General features: G+C 28.1%; 1 protein-coding gene across 3 annotated transcripts in view; it reads left to right on the top strand.

The window, feature by feature from the left end:
- The window catches only part of LOC129981869 (cell adhesion molecule Dscam2-like), a 614,065-nt gene that overhangs the window by 587,096 nt on the left and 4,621 nt on the right, over positions 1-22,348 (top strand). For all 3 annotated transcript variants that reach the window (XM_056092905.1, XM_056092906.1, XM_056092907.1), the window contains exon 26: positions 9,098-9,225. In XM_056092905.1, coding sequence (XP_055948880.1) covers positions 9,098-9,225 — 128 coding nt within the window. The remainder of the gene's footprint in view (positions 1-9,097; positions 9,226-22,348) is intronic.

The following is a 22,348-nucleotide window of genomic DNA, read 5'->3' on the forward strand; positions in this document are numbered from 1 at the left end:
CAATATATCAACAGTAAATAACGTAATTAGAAAGATAAGTAGCAGTTTTACAGAGTTGTGTCAGTATATGAATCATTAAACATTAAAAGAGACTTTTCACAATATTGGCGATAAACGTTTTTTTTTTAATATAGTTCATATAGAATTTTCCACACACCCTCCCTCCCACGGAATATCGGATGTTTGACAAAGAAAAGGAGTGTAAGCGGTTTCACAGGTGACATAAATGTTGGAATACGAAAAATCTCCGAATAACACTGAAAACTTTGGTTATGGTAAGAAGATGGAATTGGTAGCTTCAGAAATTATACATTTGTAATCTATTAAATGCACACATATATTATATAGATGATGATGATGTCGTTTCCGCGTTACCACAGAAAGGGGGTGCAGTAGCTTCTGAGGGTAAGGATCCCTGAGCACCCGAGGGCAGAAGTCTGCCTTCTAGTTCATATGAAGATAACACACACACACACACATTCGCTTGCACAATTCCTTTTTACAGGGGGGCACATTCACACACCTCACAGATAGAACAACCATGCCCGAACTGGGATGCCCAGATCACGGGGAAAATGCTCTACCCCTATGACAGATCACCGGCTATATTATATGTGTGTGTGTGTGTGTGTGTGTGTGTGTGTGTGTGTGTGTGTGTGTGTGTGTGTGTGTGTGTGTGTGTGTGTTAAATAAAAAATGCAAGTCAGTCACATTCGAGGCAAGTTAACGTATTTGATACTTTCGATATTATAGCCCTAAGTTCATATTGATATAGTGCTTCGGTATGAGTATATCACGGATTGCTATGATTAAAAAATTTACTGTAAATTATCCCGAGTTAAGAACGATGTTAGTGATGGATTCAAAATAAGAAACTCATTTATTAGCTTTAAGGAATTTTTTTAGAGGAGCGACAAGACATCTGGACGAAAGAATATCAAAGTGTCAACAGCAACTCGATGAAATAAAGTTGAAAAACCGTTTCGGCCTAAAGAAGAAGAATTATATATAGATATTGCATTTAAAAGTCTGGACAATATCGATGATTTAAGCTAGTATGATGTATTTTCCAGAATAAATCTGGTTTTATCTCAAGAAATAAAGCTTGTTTCAGAAATTTCCAGACGACAGCAAATAAATTCCATGCATTATGCTTGCAGTGGAAAATGTTTCAATTGTTGGCATTTACTTTAATATATTTATCAAACTTTTGATAAATACAAATTTCCTATTGTAATAGATTATCTGCCTAACTACAACAAAAACAATTAATCTTGAATAATTGAAAATGTGAAATCTTATTTGTATAATTTTTACCTTTTTAATTAATAACAGATTTGAGCATATATATAAATTAGTAAATAATTAAAATTTATAAAACTGGAAGATAACCCATTTTCCTTTCTAAATTTTAATGTCAACGATTCATCAAATCAGAATTTTTCAAGATATGAGATGCATCCGCAATATAAAGAATGCTTTAAGGTGAAATGGTCCTTTGAATACACTGGTTTTTATCTTGACTTCTTCGCTTTTTTCTTCCTTATGGTTTGTGATATCGGCATAAATCTTAATCGTGTTGAAAAAGCTTTTTATTGCCACCAGTATCACCAAATATGTTAACTTTACTTTTTAAATTTAAAATCTGTGATTTCTCAATCTCTCAATAACTCTCTCTCGCGAACTCTCTCAATAAATTTTCAGGAAAAAAATTAATTTTCTCTTCCTCTATGGCATAAAAGTTTTGGTAAAAGAAAGGTATATAAAAAGAAATGGTAGTTACTAAAGATTGATGTAGAAGATGATTGCTGCAGAAAAGGAGTAGTAATTAGTATGATTGCTATATAATTAAATAAGATTTCAAAAGTGAAACTGTTTTCGCCGCCATTAAATGAAAATATACGATCCCCTGAATCCACACGAAACGACATAATAGGCTTAAAAGAAATAGAATAAATTTGTAATTGAATGTAATATATATATTTAGTTCTCTTATAATATTCAAGGAAATATAAATAAAGGGCTTATGTTAGAATGGCAAAAGTTAACACGATTTGGCTTTACAGACTGCAGTACGATACGACTGTTTCCAACAGATATTGTTCCTGATATCGGTGATATCAGGTGATCGGTGATCGGTATCCAGATAGTTCCTGAGAGTTCCATCTTTATTAGGTCTTTGGTTGTATATCGTCAGGTTAACGGTTCGAGCCGATGCTGATACTTTTGTTTGTTAATAATGTTTATTTTAATTTCTCTTACTTGCAAATTAAATGCATGTAAATTTAAATACATTGTGCATTCTAATTTGAATATTTAATTCTTCAGTTGTATATAAGGAGACACTTCCAAGCAGATGAGAGTTCATTCATCTAAATGTTCACCGCTTGCATCGAGTGAATAAAGGATTCTTTCTTCTCCAATTTGATTGTGCATAATTCTACATTACAATAGTGATAAAAATTAAATTACTCCCAAGTATAAAAATAAAATGTAAAGAAAGGGTACAATGAATGCTTTTAAGTTAAAATTGAAGTTCAGAAGATATACTTATATTTCTGTCCTCTGATGAACTTCTTCAAATACTTTCTTAAAGAGATCAACTGCAGTTTCGCGAGGAGAGAACTGCTTGAAAGAACATCAAAAATATCAAGAAGCTGGAAACTAGCTAACGGCAAAGGTGATAAAAATATTTGAATTTGGAATTCAGGATGTTCCTTATTTATTAAATTCTTGGGCAACGGTGGAAAATAGTTTAAATTAAAATATGGGTCATAAATATCTTGTAATTTGTTTTGACAAGTAAAATGTTTTGAACAGAATAGCTCGACTTTTTAGCAATCCTTCACACATTTATGATTCTCAGAATAGAATTTCAAGGATACTTTTTAATAATATATCAAAAAAATTTAAAGCTGTTGATTTATATTTAAAGAACCTCTAACATTTCCGATATTACATGAAATATCAACATTTTAATTGCAGTTATGCGGTTCATAGATTGACATATATATAATTTGGAAGTTGGGAATATAGGGCTCGGAGGAATTGTCTTACAATTTTTATTAGAATTTCAATAAGTTAAAAATTAAATGATTTTTTTTTCTTTTTTCAATATAACCTGAAAATATTTTACCATTTATATATATATATAATTTCAAATAAAGTGAATTACAATGGATATCGAATGGTAACATAAAAAATTTTACCACTTGTCGACATTTTGGCTTTCAAAGTAAATGAACGACTGTACATTAAAGGCTGCAAATCAACGTATGAAAAATGTTGGCTTGAACCAGTTGTAATACATTAAGTAAAAATGAGTATTCTAACTAAACAAGCCAATACTTCATAAAAGTTTGATTAAAAAATCTCAATATTAGCTTCAAAAGTATTAAAGTTAGTAATTAATATATTTTTCATAAATTAATTGTTTCATATATTTATGTAAAGATAAAAGACTGATTGTATGTCTTTTATATAAATATACTGATTCTTTCTCAAGGAAATCTGGAATACGTGTTCTTTAAGATAGGTAAAATGTCACTGTACGGTTTCACAGTCTAAAATTTTTTTAAATATAAATCTATTCAAAAGTAAGTACGATATTGGTATTTTCGGTTATATTTTCAAAAGTATTACCTTGTAAATATTATTTTTATATTTTCTAAAAATTTTAATAATTACTTTTTTAATAATATCATTTTCATTTCGGTACAGTTCGTTTTCACCACTTTATATATTTTTTAATGATTCATTCAATGCACAATTTTCTGAAATATATTCTTCGGACATTAATTACAGAGGGATTTTCATTTTTTATTTTATTTTGTAGCGCATACATTTTTTTTAGTTTGCTATCACAATATTTTACAGTAAACTAATTTAATTAAATGTATTATTTTCAGAATTATGAGATAACTACATAAAACATAAAAAATAAAAAAATAATAAAATAAATTCCAAATTAAAAGCTTGACAGCCTAAGGACCAAATATTTCCGGTAAATAAATTGATTTCTCTCAGCAGTTAACAAAAAATTAAAAAAAGATTTACAAAATAATAATAATAATTGAAAATGAAATTTCGAATAAAAGTTTTCTGAGAAGTATATGGAATCAAGATGGAATAAATTAAAAATTTCAGAAATGTATCTACAAAAATTGAAATTCTGCAAAATTTAATAAAACTTATTAATTTGGATTCATTTAATAAAACATACAAAATATATAGTACACATAGTTTATAGAAACTATAGTACATATAGTTTCGAATTATGTATAAAATTTTAATAAGTTGCTTATATAATATATTTATATTAAAATGTTTATGTTTAATTATATTATAAACGATCCTATCTTCCAATAATACATTTCCACATAAAAATGCAAAAAATATATTGATATTTCTCAATTTAGTATTATGTAAGATACAAAATTTGCTCGGTTGGAAAATAATATATATGTAAGTTATAATTTAACAAACTTTCTTCAATTAGTGCTAAAATCAATATTTTTTAACAGCAAAATATAATGATCATCATTATTCATTTAAGCAAAATTAAGTTTTGCACTGGATTTGATACAATACTTAAAATTCAACAAAAATACAAAAAGTAATTCCAATTGTTTCTTTTGAAATAATTAAAACAAGCAAAGTTTTTCTGCTTCCAATAAAAAAAAGAATTATCTAGCTTAGTGAAAAAATAAACAAACATGAAATAACAGTGCATTGATTTATATTTTGGCACTTTGATTCTTGATATATATTCACAAGCTTTAGATCCTACTAAATTTCTTTCAATTAAAGAGAAACAAAGGTAACTTTAAATCTCCTGAAACGGCAGGGAAGGAAAAAAAAAACAAACTTGGACGTAAAAGGTTACTCATTTTAAAAGCAGTTCATTTCACAGAATTAATTTAAACATTTCTCGAGCTTAAATTAAGTAGGAATAAAAAATGCTTGAGCAATGTCAAACTGATAGAGATTTTAATTATTGCGCTTCCTCTTATAAGAAGTGACGATTACTGTATTTTATGCTTTGACCCGATTTAAATTAAAAAAACACTCATAATTAAGTTTCTCGAGATTTTTTTTTTCTTTTGGAAGAGAAATAGCTCTGATGAATTAAAGCAGAAGTCTAAAAGTTCACGTTGTGCTCGAAAAGAAAAAGATTTAGTGAAAACTAATTAAAATTTTTCTTCTTAATTTACCGTTGAAAAAAGGAAAACTTCTCCCTCTTGTAACACAAGCATTTCCGAGTAAGTCTTTGCAATATATTGGTATCGATACATGTGTCTACATCCATGTCTTCTAAAAATAATCTCTTTCAAAAAAAAAAATCTAAAAATGAATACCTTTAGGAAATTAACAAAATGCATTTAAATGAAATTATTTCACAATCTATTAGCAAATAATATGTTCATGGAAAAGGTGTTTTTTTTTATTAAAATGTCAGTGATAAGATTGGGGTGATTTTTTTAATAATTTAACAATAACTATTTAGGCAATTTTGCTTATTTGTGGCTTGCAATCTTTTTTATGTTTGAAAGAACTTATGGAGTTATATTTTTCTTTAGATATATCTTGTATCTAGCCAAAAAATGTGTACTTTTTTATTTATACGCTAGCATCCAATTAAGTGAAACCTTAATAAATGCTATTGCGAATCATAGACTTATCTATAATAGCTTACAAAATGGTTTAAGTTAATAGTAAGATAGTATTGCCACTACCGTACATATGCGCAAAAAGTAGAAAATAAAGAATAGTGTCATGTAGCTGTTATGTCAGAACAAGTACTTACCACTAACCTCTCTTTCCCCACATGCATAATTTTTCATCTGCGACTGCGCAGATTACTAAAGTAATTAGTTAACATTACTATCCTAAATGTTTTTACATTAAGTCAGTACTGTAATCACCAGTAAGACCACGCGTACATATGGAGGAGGAAATCTCGAACAATGTCATATACAGGGTATCCAAAGATGCCGATGAGATTTGGAAATCAATAATAATAAAAAAGATGGAATGTGATAGAAATATATCTTTTGGAGCCTTACGTTTGAAAAATCAGGGAGTTTTATCCCAACAAATTATTAACATTGCTATCGAGAGGTGGCCCTGTAGACGATGTGCAATAGGTGTAGTTAAAACGTATTACTTGAGATCGCTCTTCTGTACTTCTTTGTTTAGCAGATATCGTGTGCTATTGAAATTGCAAACTAGTCGTGCGAAAATGGTTTCTTTTTCTTGGAACAGTGGATATCTATTGTTTTGGATTTTCACAACCTGGGATGCAAACGAGGCGCAGTTATGTTTCCACAGATTATGTTCAAAGGAGACCTAATCTGACGAAAGGACTGTTTAGACAATGTGATAATAGATCTTTTCCAAAAATTTGAAAGAATTTGTACCGTGAATGATTATCATACTGGAAATGTTAGCCATCGAAGTATTTGAATTACAAAGTCGAATGCTGAAGCTGTGCAGCAGATTATTACGCTGCGATCCCAGTTTTCCGTTCGCCGTGTTGAATCTTGTTTCTGGACTACAAGAATAACTATGCACAATGTCATGCCCCACTGTTTTGAATTATTCCTGTACAAGACTTAAACTCGTCAACGCCTGAATCCAAATAACATTAAAACACGCTTTAATTTCACAAAGGTTATGTTGCTGCTTGTGGACGAGTGGGAACTCAATGTTAGTCACATATGGTTCCCAGACGAAACATATTTTCATCTCTATGTCTATGTTAACAAGCAGACTTCAAGAATTTGGGGAGCTGGAAATCCTCATTTTGTTGAAATTTCAACCTTTATTGTCCATATTTAATGATTTTGTTCCTCCAAAGAAATAATAGGTCCGTTTTTCTGAGAGCAACTGATAAATGGTGAATGATATCTTCGGATTCATGAAGAATTTTTGACGATTTATAACGTATTTGAGGATTTTTCGAATAAATGATAGCTCATGCAAGATGGGACTCGCCCAAATAGAACGTTTGGAATATTTCATTTCTTGAGCAAACGTTTCAATGATCACGTAATTGTTTTGTATTAATACATGCAAACAGGGAATGGCATTTCATAGCCTCCTTATTCGCCATATATGACCTTTGACCTCACCAGCCCTTTGTTTGTCACTTTATCTTTGGGACACCTCAGAGACCTAGTAACTTGTAAACTCCACAAACATTTGTGGAAATGAAGAAACACATCTGCATGAGAGACAATTCAAATTGACAGGTTTACACAAATATATGCAAGCTTTTGCCACAGACTACACCATAATGTTGCTGCTAAATTCCGGGATAAAATTACCTGATTTTTTTAACCGCAAGGCAACAAATGACATATTTTTATCACAATTCGACTTTTTTTTAGCAGCCATTTTGGGGACACCCGGTAGCTTAGTATAGGCCCACATTTTGGCAATTTACAATGGCAGAAACCCCTATTTAGATGTTTATCCTTCTTAATGGCACTTATCGCTGCTTCCAACTTTGTATTCAGACCTTCCCTAAAAATGGTAAATGGTCAAAATTCAAATCCCTCTTTTAAATGCATTAGAGCTGAACTACACAAGAGGCTCGATATAATCGATTAAAAATATTTATCTAAATAAAATGATCACATCTTTCAAAACTTATGCCTTTAATTTCATCGATGCCATACTCAGTGTAATGTTACATTTTATAGGTTGTGTATAATATTTATTGGCTATAACTGCATATTATCTATTTCTTTAGGCTTGAAAATCTTAACAAAGCAAATATTAATGATGACTTTTATAATTTTTCTCTTAAGCAAAATATCTACCTATGTTAAGTAAGCTGAATTTCTCAGAGCTATATTAACTAACACAATTACTCTGTTAAAGTCACCAACTAGAAAAAGTAAAAATTGGCCCTGCAGTTCCAAATTGATAATCAATTTTGAAATAGAAAAATGTTGTTGAGGACGGTACTCGAAATACAGAATTCTGATCTAATAATGAACTCTCAATTCCATAATTCTATTTAATTAGTGAATATTATCAATGCGAGAAATAAAGTTCCTGAAAAATTTTTTGTGAGACATTTTAAGATTTCTTTAATTTTATACCAGAAGAAGCCTTTGTCGCCAAACTATAATTTTAATATAAAAATGTTGAATTAGAAGCTGTTTATGTAGCATTTAGATAAAAGTGTTTAAAATATGTACATCAATTAAAACATTTCTACACACTTTAGTGCATTGGGTTACCAAAACACCCTCTTGATCCTGAATATTCTTACAAATACTGGAAAAGTAGAAAATAAAATTAGGAAGAATTAGGCATTTCAGGAATTTTTCCGAAACATTTCTTTCTGTACTGTAATTATCTGCCTTCTCATATTATTTACATATAATTACATGTTTCTTCTCAGGTACTTTAGCTTTTTGTTAAAATTTCTTCAAGTTATATCTACCATGGAGCTAGAGTTGTTTCACTTATGCGATATGTAATATTATATCGAAAGCTGTAAATTTTCGAAATCAGTTATCAAGTTGTAACTGATTTCGAAAAAATTATTTATATAATAATTAATTACCTATAAGCACTATGCATGAAACTCTTTTTCTTAACTATTCTTAGTGCTATCAATTCCGGATCTTCTCTTCTAATTTGAACATATTTTGTCTTAGAGCCTTTAATGAGCTTTTATCTAATTAACGAATTATTGCAGAAAAGTGATTAAGCAGTAGCATGCATCTTTGCTTATATATTTTTGGAATAAATTTTGCCTATTTTGAGTCAATATATTTTTCAAGAAATTAATAGATAGTGTACTAATTAATTATATGCAATATATAAAAAAATATTATTTTTCATTATTTTGGTATAGATTACTTGACCTGCTATATACTCCTCTAGCTTGCAAATATGTTGACTTAAAAGCATTCAAGAGCTATTATCTATTTTAATAAATCCTTAATTAAATCTGTTGCCTGGAAACTAATGTTTAATCTATTGATTTTTTATAATATACTCGAATATTTATAATCGTCTTTAATCTATATGTTATAATTATTTCAAATATTTATAATATTTCGTTTACTTTTTTCAGTTTAGAATGCTCAGATGACGAAAATGAATTCGAGTCAATGAGGATTGCAACTCAGGAAGAAGAAGAAGGTCACGAAGTATCCGAAACCGAATGCGACAGGGAGCTTAAGACGCTATCGAAGATTAGAGGTACGATACCAAAAGGATTCGTTTTTATTAAGTTGCATTAAACTTTTATATAAAACTTATCCTCGCAATAAATTAAATTAAACTAGAATAGAGCAGCTATTTGAAAACTTTTATAAACTGCCAAACGCTTTTTAGAAATCGAATCCAAATTATATGGACTCATTTCATCTACGTTGCAAGAACTTATCTTAAGATGAACAACACATTTTTTTTCCTGAAAGAGATTCCATGTACTTAAAAGAAACTTTTATAAAAGAAAAATATTTATGATAAAATTACCATTTGTGTTACACAAATGACAAGTAATTGCTTCAAAACGAACACTACGTAAACTGAATAAAATTCGAATGGGAGTTTCAGGTTGGTGGAATGGATATTAGTTCACTCAAATCGCTTATTTGTATATTGCGCTTTTTTTTTCGACGTAGCACTACAAAATATTTTAACGAAGATATTAGACTCACATCACATTTATGCATATAAGGGATATATATGTAATGATATTTTAAACTCTTAATTTAGACCATAGTAAAATATTCTCTTATTTTGTGATCCGATTCCACTTTCGGTTTAATTAATTCCTCTGTAAAAATAATGCGTCATTAGTACTACGTATCAAATGAAAGTGATACTTCCGTTACTCTTCTCAAGGTGAACATATGTATTCCCTTTGCACGTGGCCAGAAATCCAATGTTATATAAGACTAGTGATCATTTGTTCGGCCCTTTTTGCCTTCTTGTAAATAATCATGTTTGTCTCCCGTGTGAGAAGAGAGAGAATAAAACGAAATTAAAAATACCATGTATCATCTATGCCTTCAAACCTGCCTTCTGCTGCAACCAAAATAATAACATTACATATTATTTAGCCGGCAGGATTCGAAATTGTTACACACACATATTATATACCTTTATGGTCTTGTCGTTGCTCCTCAGTGATCGTAACCCATATTTTGCGATACTCTAAAATATGTTATTTACTTAAAATAGAAAACAAAGCAAAATTAATCTGCCTTCAATATAAATTATTATTATAGTAAGAAAATCGTATATGTTGCGTTATTATAATGTGATGGTTCTGAGAGATCTATTTCGTATCCTAGTGCGTAGTTATAAGTTCAAAATGAAAAATAGTGAATATATATTAGACAAGTAGACACAATGCATGAAAGGATAAATTTGACCTGGAGATTTGAAATATATGATATCAACTTATCCAGTTTATGATAGGAAGTCTCGTAAATTATTGTATGCTATCGTAATCAGAAAACGCTTCACATTTTTGTGTCTAACAATTAATAAAACCCCGGAGAATAATTATGTGCTAAGGGATGCGATTTTTGACGATATGTTCTATCGATCGTACATTTAATAGCATTGGTAAGGAACACAAAGAAAGTTGTAGTTCTAAAATTTTTCGCTAATGCATGTCTTTATAAATTCTGGGTTTCACATTTGTGATTTTGTATTGATTTCGATGATAATGTTTTTGTAAAATATCCATTCATTGCAACAATAGCGATTCGCATTTAGATAATTTCTAATAAGCTTTTATTTATCACATGGATTTATATTATAAATATTTATATTATAATATTTATAATATAAATCCATGCTATGCAAGTCGCTATACTCTGCATGTTTATAGAAAATTTTGATTGCCTTAAAATCCAGTAAAATATTTTTCGTAAAACATGATGCTTATAACTCTAAAACAGATCATTTTTAATTAAGCATTAAGACAGTATTATTTTAACTGTTGTTTTGTTTATTATCAAATTATCATTCAAATGAAGTCCTATGAAATTATAGTGACATTAAATATGTAACTGTCCTGTTAATACATCATTAGGTCGCAAGTTTCCTTTCACACTGTTATAACGCGTTTTTTTTTTTTTTTTTTATTCCTAGTGGATGGTAAAGAGGATTCGTCAGCTTTTAACAATAGAAAAAAATCATTAAATATATAATAAAGTAATGAAAATAGTTTAAATTTTATTGCAACTATGAAAAATATTGTTGAAAGTTGTACAAAAAAAAATCCGAAATTCAGGAAAAATACTAATATTATTAAATATTCATTATAAAACGGACATTATGTTTTTTTTTCAATTTTAAAATCGTGTAAAAATATTTTTATGGAAAAAAAAATTTAAATTATTATAAGAAATCTTACTTGATGATAAAGTTATTGATATTTGAAAAGAAAAAAGTCATTATTTCGCCCTTCAAAATATGTTTGTGTGAAATGTGGTAGCTTTAGATCAAGAGGTCGAGATATATAGTACCAATATACTCACAAATTATGCACAAGTTATAGTAACGGTAACGAAAATAAAGATTTTTTCATATTATTTGATAATTGCATAAGAGCATGGCAGACTTCAATTCCGCATTTGCACCAGGATCCCATATTGCATTTTCACTAAGCACCTAAATACTACAACATGCTTCACAATATTGCCCGATATTGCATCATATATTCATATTCGGAATTATTACATGCAACATAATTGCATAATATTGTGGATATTTTTAATAGCATACAATTTTATATATTTTATAATTGTTACTGGTTAATATTAATTGAATTAAAGTATAAAAATGATGATTTGGTAATGAGTAAAAAATAAATGAATTAAATCTGTAGCAGATAATAATTCATTTACACATTATCATGTAATGCCTCCATACAGCATTAATATTTAATATTTTTTTATTTACAATGTGTAATAAACAGCGCCGATATTACTTTTTTTATTCTTAGAAATAACTGTAATTTTTTTTATTTTTCCTGGTTTTTAAAACCAGTAAAATAGAAAAATTCTTTTTCAATGTTATAAATGACTTATGTTAAGTTCTTTTTGAAATATATCCAGTAAACAATTCTTATCCTTAGACTGCATTTACAGCGGCATAGGACACTAATATTCTTTGAAATCTTTCAACAAGTCCTGAAGGTATACACCTTAGGAGAGATTTCTTCTTCGCTATTTTTAAAACATTTTTTAGAGAACATTCGAAGTTTGTTTGCAGAGGTAGATTTGAGGATTTTTCTTTCGGGAAATAGAAGCCTGCAAACTTTCTTGTTTGAGTTTAATGCCTAATATGCGGTGAAAAACATTCCTTGTTCGTGAAAGAATATTTAGATTAATATAATATAAAATTTGTTGTAAGCAGCATATTTTTTTTATTCTTGAAAAAAGATTCCTTGGATGCCAATTAGCTTTACGCAATAATTCTAGAAGTAACTAAGTACACAAGAAACAATGGAGGAAGGTTTCAAACAATGCGATAAAAACGTATATGCATATCACACGCAGAAATATGGAAATACAAACAATAATTAACAAATTTATGCAATAATTGAATGGGATTATATTATGAGCATAATAAAGAAATGTCATCGAGATACACCTTTCTTAAAATAAATACTTGGATATAATGAATATGGAAGAGAAATAAAACAATACCTTCTAATTGTACAAAATAGATAAATACAAAATATTACTATTGATAAAATATGTATTCAAATGAAAGAAGTTTAAAGAACAAGTTTTCTTTAGTCTCCTAAGAAACATAATTTTTAATTGAATTATTTTCTACTTTTTAATTTAATTCATTATACTTATAAAAGTCACAACTACTGGAAATAAACCAAATTTGAATTTAATTATTTGTTGATAATCAGGTTCTGGAGGTTTTGTCAACCTTTAGCTTAATTTTATATTGCTATCCAGTTTATCGGGAAATAATTAATACACAATATTTTCTGTAAAGATATTCCTCCAAAGAAAGGAGAAGAACATTCAATAATATTCCTCTGTAGGTTCCTGATGAGTAATAATCTTTTATATTCTATTATGATGCATAGTTTTAGGTCAATTAAAATTATATAATAATTGCATTTTTCAAAATAAAATTCGTTTGATTTTGAAAAATAATGAACGATTATACAGAACAACCACACAGACTACGCAATATATATATATATAATAATTGTATTTTTCAGATTAGAATTCTATTTATCCCCTTGAAAAAAAAATGGCCGATAATACAGAACAACTCAAAAAATTGCGCAAGATTCAATTATCTATAGCAAACTTGTAAATATTTCTTTCTTCATCATTTATTTTAATACAAAAAAAAAAAAACCGAAGCTTAATATTTTGATTGCACAAGTAAGAATTGAGCTATTTTTTTAATATATGAGAAACATTTATGCAGTTGTCTGTTTCACTTCAGACGTATTTAAAGTATGTTCTCTTTGTATTCTTGCATATTTATTACAAGCATACGTGGTCTTCATATGATACATAACTTCATTGAAATTAAGTCTTATATCTTCATTTGACTGGGATACATCATAGAATCTGATTTAGCGCTTCTTTAAGTACGCATGTGGGAGAGCACAAGTCTCGAAAAGAAAATGCAGCATATGTAATGAAATAGACCAAAGGTGTGAGTGCTATTCGTATCACAAAAGATAGACATTATAGATCATTATTTCAAAACAAAAAATACTTTAATCTTTTTTCTGTATTGTGCTAAAATTGTTTCCTTTTGTTGTTATTTTAAGAAACTATATAGACCTTAATAATCAGATAATTTTTTAAAAATTACTCTGTAAAATCTCACAATAAGAAGAATTTTCAGTTCTAAAAGGTGGATAATTTTTTTATGAATTTAAACTATAGAATCTATCACATAAAAAAATAATGAAATAAATATTCCGTCAAGAATGACTTAACTTGTGTTCTTGCTATTAATTTAAAAAATTATTCATTATTTTCTAAATTCTCTAATTTTTAAATAGATTAGATAAAGGAATAAATATTTTATAAAAAATATAAAAGCAGATACATGCAAGCATATATAAAGACTCGCATGCGTTATGAAAGACTGAACATGTCTAAATAAAAAAATATCATGAAAAATTGGGAAAGAAATGAATCGAGAAAAATTATAAATAACATAAACATTTGATTAAGTCGATTGGTTTTAATAGTGCATTAATAACCATGCTGCTGAAATTGTAACAAAACAAATGTAATAGAGAAAATCATTGGATAGATTTAAAAGAGAAGAGATGGCCAGTTAAATATTATTTGCTGACTACATATTGTAAATATTTTATTCAGAAATTGTTTGCTGTACTTAATTAGATCACTGATTTAATATTGATGAAAGCAAGTCATTTCTAAAATTATTAATAAGCCTTAATCTTATAATTATTGATTTTTTTCAAAAATAAATATCATGCATTATATGTTGTCATTCATCTCTGAATTTCTATTGCATTATTTTTTAAAAGTTCCATGACTTTTTTTACTTCATTGAGTGAATTTTCAATCCAGGATGGTCCTCCTTACTTTGTTTCGTATTTTGTGAATCATTTATAAGGCTGTCTTCTAATTTATTAAGATAGGATTAAAGGCATTGCTGCTTTTAGAAGATGTATTTTTCTTCACTTCAATATTCAAGTATATTATCCTTGGGTATGAAAGTATTCCAATCAACTTACTCAGAGCAACTATTTTTGTTTTAAGCCCAAAAGGAAACCACACCCTAGAAATATGGTACAACGCCCAAAGAAGGAATCAAAAATGCTAACTAAAATCACCACTACCTTAAAATGATTTGAACACCATATTATAAGTCCCAATGATAAACATTCTTTTGACTTGTAAAAATCCGCAAATTTCCTCTAATAATCGATATTGAGCAAAATTTCATCAAAACAGATTTTACTATAATCAAAAACAGGATTTGCTTAATGTAGATCTAAAAAAATCGGTTCCGCAATTTATTTCTAGATTATCTGATTCCGTTTTATTCTGTTTCCAATAGATCGATAAAAATTAAAATGATAGTCGATAGAAATTAAAATGAGAGTATAATACTGAACAATGAAATATATATTCTTCAATTGTAGAAATAATCTAGTTTCTTCAAAAAAATATTTTGTCATATTTCCTTCAATATAAATATGGTTAATAAATTAAAATATATACAAAGTTAATTATGTAAAAATTCCAAAACATTTTATAATAATTTGATGTGTGTTTTTCTAAGGAAAAGAAATAAAAAGTTACCAAAATATACATAATGTTCCAAAGTTCCATATATTATAGATTCATTTCAGCCAAGATACACGGATTTTTTAAAGCTTCATTTTTAATCCATAACCCATCCATATTTTTAAAAACATAGTTTGGGAGATCTATTTTATAAGAATTGATCTATGAAAACCAAAATTATATTTTCAATTGACTTGTAATACAAATTTCTGTTACATGTCATGGGAGAAAATATTTGAAAGATGGTAAAGCATTTGTAGTTATATAAGATTTACTCAATTACATTATTCACCCATTTATTCCATAAATTCATAATTAAAATCTGCATCTGTATTATATTTGAAATCAGGCAAATGGAATTATAATTCATAAATCTGGTAGACTTAGTAAATAAACTATGAAAAGTATATTAAAAGATATATATGAAAAAGATGAGAAAATTCTCTGGGTATTTATAATTTTTGATAACATATTTTGAATTGAGATTAGAATTTTTTTTTCTAAATTTTGAAAATTATTTTTTAATTAGAACTTTAACAGTGCTTACCTGACCCTTTAAATATTTACTTTTTGATGATATTGCTTAGACCAACATTAATCAGAACTACATTTTTATCTATTAAAAATTCATTAGATTTGCTTCTCTATCTCTTAATATTTCCCTTTATCTCAGGATAGTAAATTGATAAAACATTTTTTTTCCTTCGGAACAATCACATAAATAAGTGGTAAAATAATTTACCCTTTATCTTTTAAACATGATTGCAATACATATAAGTAAAAGGAACTAATTAATTGAATTCGTATCTTATTAAAACCCTTATGTTCATTTTGTATAGCATACCATACATACAACTTTATAAAAATATACTACCACTATAAAATAATATTTAACTTAGTTTTATTAAACGGTATTAATTGCACGAGTTTTTTATTTGTTTTTTGATGTTTTTTATAGCGTAAAGAAGCATACAGTTTTATACATCTTTTTTCTTTTCTTCAAAAAAGCAATCTTGCCACGATAAGGGGTAATTGCTACTGGAATGTTTTATTTAACAAAATTGGACAATTCAGTTGCTGTATTAAACAAAGTTAGGAAAAATATATTATATTCATCTTTCACAATAGGATAAAATGTTCCAACTAATTTTACATGTTTTTAAAATGCAAAAGAAATTATCATATGATTTATTTAACACATAATTTAAAAAAAAAAAAATGAGATTTGTATAATAGACTACAGTTCCATCTTTAAATAAATATTTTTAAATTTTTTCCTACCCAAATTTTTATTATAAATGTACTCTTTACCCAAGGTATTCCAATATATACAAATTCATTTATATATTTTCTTAAAAGAATTAATCTTGAAAGTATGAAGCATATTTTATAAGCATGATTTTTAGTAACGTAAGACATATTTAATAGTTTTCGGTATCAACATCGAATTTGTATCGAAATTCTTTCTGCTGAACTGAAAATCTGATTTAAGTACCATTTAAAATATATGATAAAGATCGAATATATTCACCAAATGGGTATGACAAAAATGAAAATTAATCATATCTTGAAATTATTACTACTAATACAAGCAACTACTAAAAAAAATCTTAAAATTGATAGGTGTAAAGAATGTACCAGTTTTTGTCAGTGACATTTTATCCATTTAAAATTTATTATATATTTCAGAAGAATGAAATCATTGATTCTCATAAAACGTTTTTACATAGTTTTTTTTAAGTTTTTTTATGTACCTCCAAAGGGTTTGATAAAAACCGAGGCGACATATAAAGTTGAGATTCCATCAAGAAAAAACCGCTCTTGATACAGCGATTGCAATTTTATTTGAAGAATTCCAAGAATTGGGTGGTCAAGACCGTAATCGTCAAACAGGAAACAAAAAACTTTTTTTTTGTATTGATAAGGAATTTAAAAAACCACGAAAGGCTTTAAAGTCTTTTTTATAGTGCAGTAAACGATTTATCAATAGTTCTTTCGAATGCGATTTCTCATCGCTTTTCGTAGGCCAGTTCTCAAGTTTTTTTGAAGAGAACAAGGAAGTTTGGTGGTTATTTATGGCTTTAAAAGACGTAATATATTATATTAGAACTAAAGAAACGTATTTTATATTTTTGTAAGATTAAAAATAGATTGTTGGCATACAGTGGCCATCAAAGTTATGTTGATATTTTCGGAATTTCAGAGTAAATAGTTTTGTTCCGTTAAAATTAAATTTAAAACATAATGTTCTTATTTTTTTTTTTTTTATAATTTTATCTTTCCAGAATGCTTTTATTTTTTCCACACTTTGTCTTTAATGATATAAATAGTTTGGATAAGTTAGCGTATAAAATAATCATCTGTCGAATATTTTATCATTTATGTTATAGTGATTTTTAAGTTTCTTAATAGTTCGAGTTGCATATTTGCCTAGTAATTTTGCAAAAATTTTTCACTTATTACAAAAAAAAAAAAAAAAAAAAAAAAAAAAAGGCTCAAAAATTTAATAGAATGAATGACTCAAGGAAAATGATGGATTTTCTTCAGAAATACATAAATCAGTTCGAATAAAATTTGTATTTAATTAATATAATTATTTATTTGAAAGGTTTGCAGTAATAAAGGTATCGAACTAGGCAAATGAAAGGGCAAACTAAATAATCATTATATTTGAGCGCAGTTAATCTTGTATTATTATGAAATCGTTGATAAAAATTCTCAGACAATTCGTAAGGTTGTGCTTATTATAATAAAGACTGATAAATCGATATTTATTGATATTATTTATACTTTTCTATAAATATTAATCCTTTAAAAGTTGAAAATTTCACTGAAAAAAGTGAATATCAGAATCATTTTCTTTATTTATCAATTTCAATTAAATTCTATAAGCTCACGGTTCGAACAATTCGTCCTCATTATTTCTACACTGCAATTAAACTCAAAATTCATCTTCTTTATAGGCACCATCTAGATTAAATACATTTAAAAAGGATGGAGATCATATCAGATAAACATGAGAAAAAAGGGGGAAAAATAAAAAAGGATTTAAGAAAGGAAGAAATATGTTGCAGAAATTATAAAGAAAATAGTTAATCTTAATTTCAGATATATAAAATATTTGAGATATGCATTGTGGTATCACATCAAAAACTAAACTGTCGAAATATTATAAAATTTATTGCATTGATGGCGTTTTATTAAAGGGAGTCTAATATTTTTTCGAGGTACATTAAAATTATCCAGGACTTTTGTTTGTCAAAAAGTCTTTTACAAAACAATTTTAAAAAATATGGATAGTTTTAGAAAGAAAAAAAAATGTATGTATTACTAAAAAAATCCTTCATAATAGATTTTGTTAATAAATGAGGAATACTTTTATAGCCTATGTACACAAATTGCATTAGAATAAATGCGCACATTATATTGAAATTTTAGCGAAAATTAAGAAATGGCTTTCAGTTTAACTAATTTTAACCCTTCATGCCACTATATTAAATAAAAATATTTCTTTTTAAATACATGTGTGGAGATATAATATTTTATTGCCAAATTATAGAAGAAATAAAATATTTCGAAAGTCATATTTTTCCTACCATTGGGATCCTTATGTCTCCTGGGCCTCATTTGAATCACTCATTTTCCGAGATACTCTTGTGGTTTCTTGTCAAATTTGTTATTTCTCGATTACGATGCAAGCATAAAATTCGTGACTTAGCTCATTTTATCAAATGTGTTAAAAGAATTATTCTTTGATCGCAATAGAAGGATTTTCCCACAATGAATACTGAAATATGAAAGGTTATATTTATAGAATATTTTATGGTTAATTTGAAGGCTTTAGAGAAATACTGATCATTTAGTTTCTACTAATAATGCCTTATTCTTCTTCTAAATACAACAGAAGAGAAGTAACAATAAATTGTTGCCATACTGTTCGAATTAATTGAGACAAACATGTTTTTCTTGCTTAAGTTGCCATGCGATTACCAGTGATGTTCCGAACCATCTCAAACACGTTATATCTGCCTAGAAGTAGTGTGACGGATCGACCTTGACTATAATTTATTCTTTTGACTGGTTTTAGTTTATCAGTAGCTCAGTTGAGAGTCTTTCAGCGTGGCAACTAATGATTGTAATTTTGTAAATTTGTTACAAGTGCCACTGCCGGCGTCCTGGCATGGGGTAGCGAGTCTTCCCGTGATCTGAGCATCCCATGTTCGAGTCCCAGTTCGGATATGGTTGTTCCTCATCTTTTCTATCTGTGTTTGTGAGATGTGTGAATGTGCCCTTCTGTAAAAAGGGGTTTTATAAGCGAATGTGATGCATGAGTAGAAAATCGTACTTTTGGTCCTAGTTCGCGCTACTAAAAACCAGACACGCTCAATCCCGGCTTAAAACCGCCGAATTCGGAATCAGCGGACTTGTCCATAGTAAGTGCCATCAGAAACAACAACACAGGTGTCACTTTTGATTGTTCAAAGCGATTGTTGAGCGTTCTAAAAAATTCCCTCTTAATGAATACAATTATATTATTGTGATATAGCTACAGCAGTTGGTGTGGGAAAATCTAGCGTTTCGAGAGAAAATTCTTGATACACTAGATTTCTTATTTCAAGATTCCGGATCATCGTCTCTAAAAAGAAAAGGAAAATGTAGGCTCAAACGGAAAACTAGTCTAAGAATGATAAAATTCTTATAAGAAATAGTAAAATAAATCCAAGACATAAGTACAGACATTCGAAAGGATTTATTGGATTGTGGTGTTCAAGTGAGTACCTCAACTATAAGAAAACGTCTACTGATAGTTAGCTATAAATCAACAAGACCGAGGGAGAAACAATTTCTAACTCCGAAAATGATGAAAAACGTTTCTTAGAACTGAAAAATATCGATCATAGATTGTTAATGAATGGAAGATGATTTCCAGTGATGAAACAATTATTTCTTCAGGGATATAAATCAAGTGTAGTTAGACAAATCGAAGTTGAAGGCGACCAGATCATATCCAACAGAATGTAAAACAGCCTTCTAAACAGATGTTTTCAGACTTTTAGCGCAGATGATTGGACAAAGGCCCGCCATTGCCACAATGAAAGTGCTAAAGACATGAAGAATTCTGCCAAATGCATAGAAATATTACGTGGTAGAATTATTTCATTCATGGAAACATTTGGCAGAACATTTCAACATGACTTGGACCCCTGTCACACTTCAAAATAAGTATATACCTTTACGGAGAAAAAAATAGAAGTGTTTGATTGGCCTGGTAATTCACAATACATAAATCCCAATGAGAACTTATGGCACTTTCTCAAGAATCTTTGTTTAGATAGGATGAAGTACACGAAAATAGAACAAAAGATAAAAAGTGCTTTACAAATGTGGTTCCACGATCATGATGTCAAAAACATGTGCGCTATACAAGTGAAGTCAAAGCCAAGACATGTTGAAGAGCTTATTTCTTTTAAAGGAAGACATATGTCATAGTAATATAGAAATTTATCAGTCTACTTATGGTAAGTAATGATTAAAAGTTAAGGTTTTGGAAAAACCTATTTTTATCATTTTTCCCATTTAATTCGAACAATATTAATTATAAATATATAATTGTTTTCTCCGCATTGTTTCTTTCTGTTGTTAGTTCCGACAAAGAAACTATTCAAGAAAACTTTATTAAAAGTTCCGCTGTGAAAAGCACACCAGGTGTAAATTATTGTAGGAAGAAAATCTACGGGAATTTTCTCTTGAATAAATTCCGCAACCGAAACGAATATATTGTATACAATAGACTATGCCTTGGGAAATACGGGATAAGTTTTCAAAAGCAGCCGGAAGCTGCTAACTGAAGAAGACAGTCGAACATTCCAAGAAGATGTTGAGTTTTTTTTCATAAAAAAAGAATAAAAGCTAACAAGATGTTTTTGCATGAGCTGTGAAAATAGGAAAACATTTTTTTCAGAAATTCCATTCAAAATAAACTCAACAATGGCATTTCTTAAAAATGCACAGTATATTTTTGACGAATTATTTTTTCTGCGTTAAATAATTCATTTTTGTTCTTGACGTATATAAATAATTTTATTTGTATATATATGTTTCCAAATATTAACTATTGATAACTTAACGAGATCTATTTAAATCAACATATAAAATAAAATCGTAAAAATTATAAAAGCAATAACAAAAATCAAATGCTACTGGTTCATGAGTTTTTTCTCTATATTTGTAGGACTAAAAACCTTACATTAGACCAAGGAAGATTTTAATTATACATTTTTCAACTTTATTAATAATAAACAAATTTCATTTTTGATGTTTTGAACTATTTTAGAAAAGCTTAATTGCAAAATTTTACTTGCGCTACAAACTAAAACAGAAATTTATTATCAAAAAGGACTAATGATGAAAATTCTTAAATTGTTCAATTATTATATTTCAATATATTCTGATGGTACCTTAATTTTCTCAAGCATCAGAAAAATAAAAATGTTTTTACTGTGATTTTTTTTTAAAAACAAGTTTATTAAACTTTCTTTAGAAATGTTGAACATTAGATTCTCATTTCACCTAAAAGCATAAAAATATGTATATAACCCCCTGAAAATAAAAATAACATTATATATATATATATATATAAGTTTAGTGTTTCTGTTACACAAATATAGTTTCTCGATTAGAAAACCACAAAAAGATCGAATTCATCACGTGGTCGAATGGTAGAGAAGCGAGATGGAAAACAAGATGTCAAATGTATACATATATAAGCATAGTGCAGTTTTACCAAGAAAAGGGAAATATGCTTTCAATAATAGAATAATTTATCTTATTGTTATTCCCTATCAAATCCTTTTCTAACGAATTAAATTGTACAAAAACAAATCCCTGAACACGTTATTAAATCACGAAACATACTCTATTTGTATATTTTCATTTTAATTTCTAGGAATATGCATGGATATATTGTATTGATATAATGTAGATTGTTAATTAACAACTTTCAATATGTTTTATTTCTCAATTAATCATTAGACGTATATTCA

This window comes from Argiope bruennichi, chromosome 8 (assembly GCF_947563725.1).
Source record: "Argiope bruennichi chromosome 8, qqArgBrue1.1, whole genome shotgun sequence".
In the NCBI taxonomy this organism is placed as follows: Eukaryota; Metazoa; Arthropoda; class Arachnida; order Araneae; family Araneidae; genus Argiope; species Argiope bruennichi.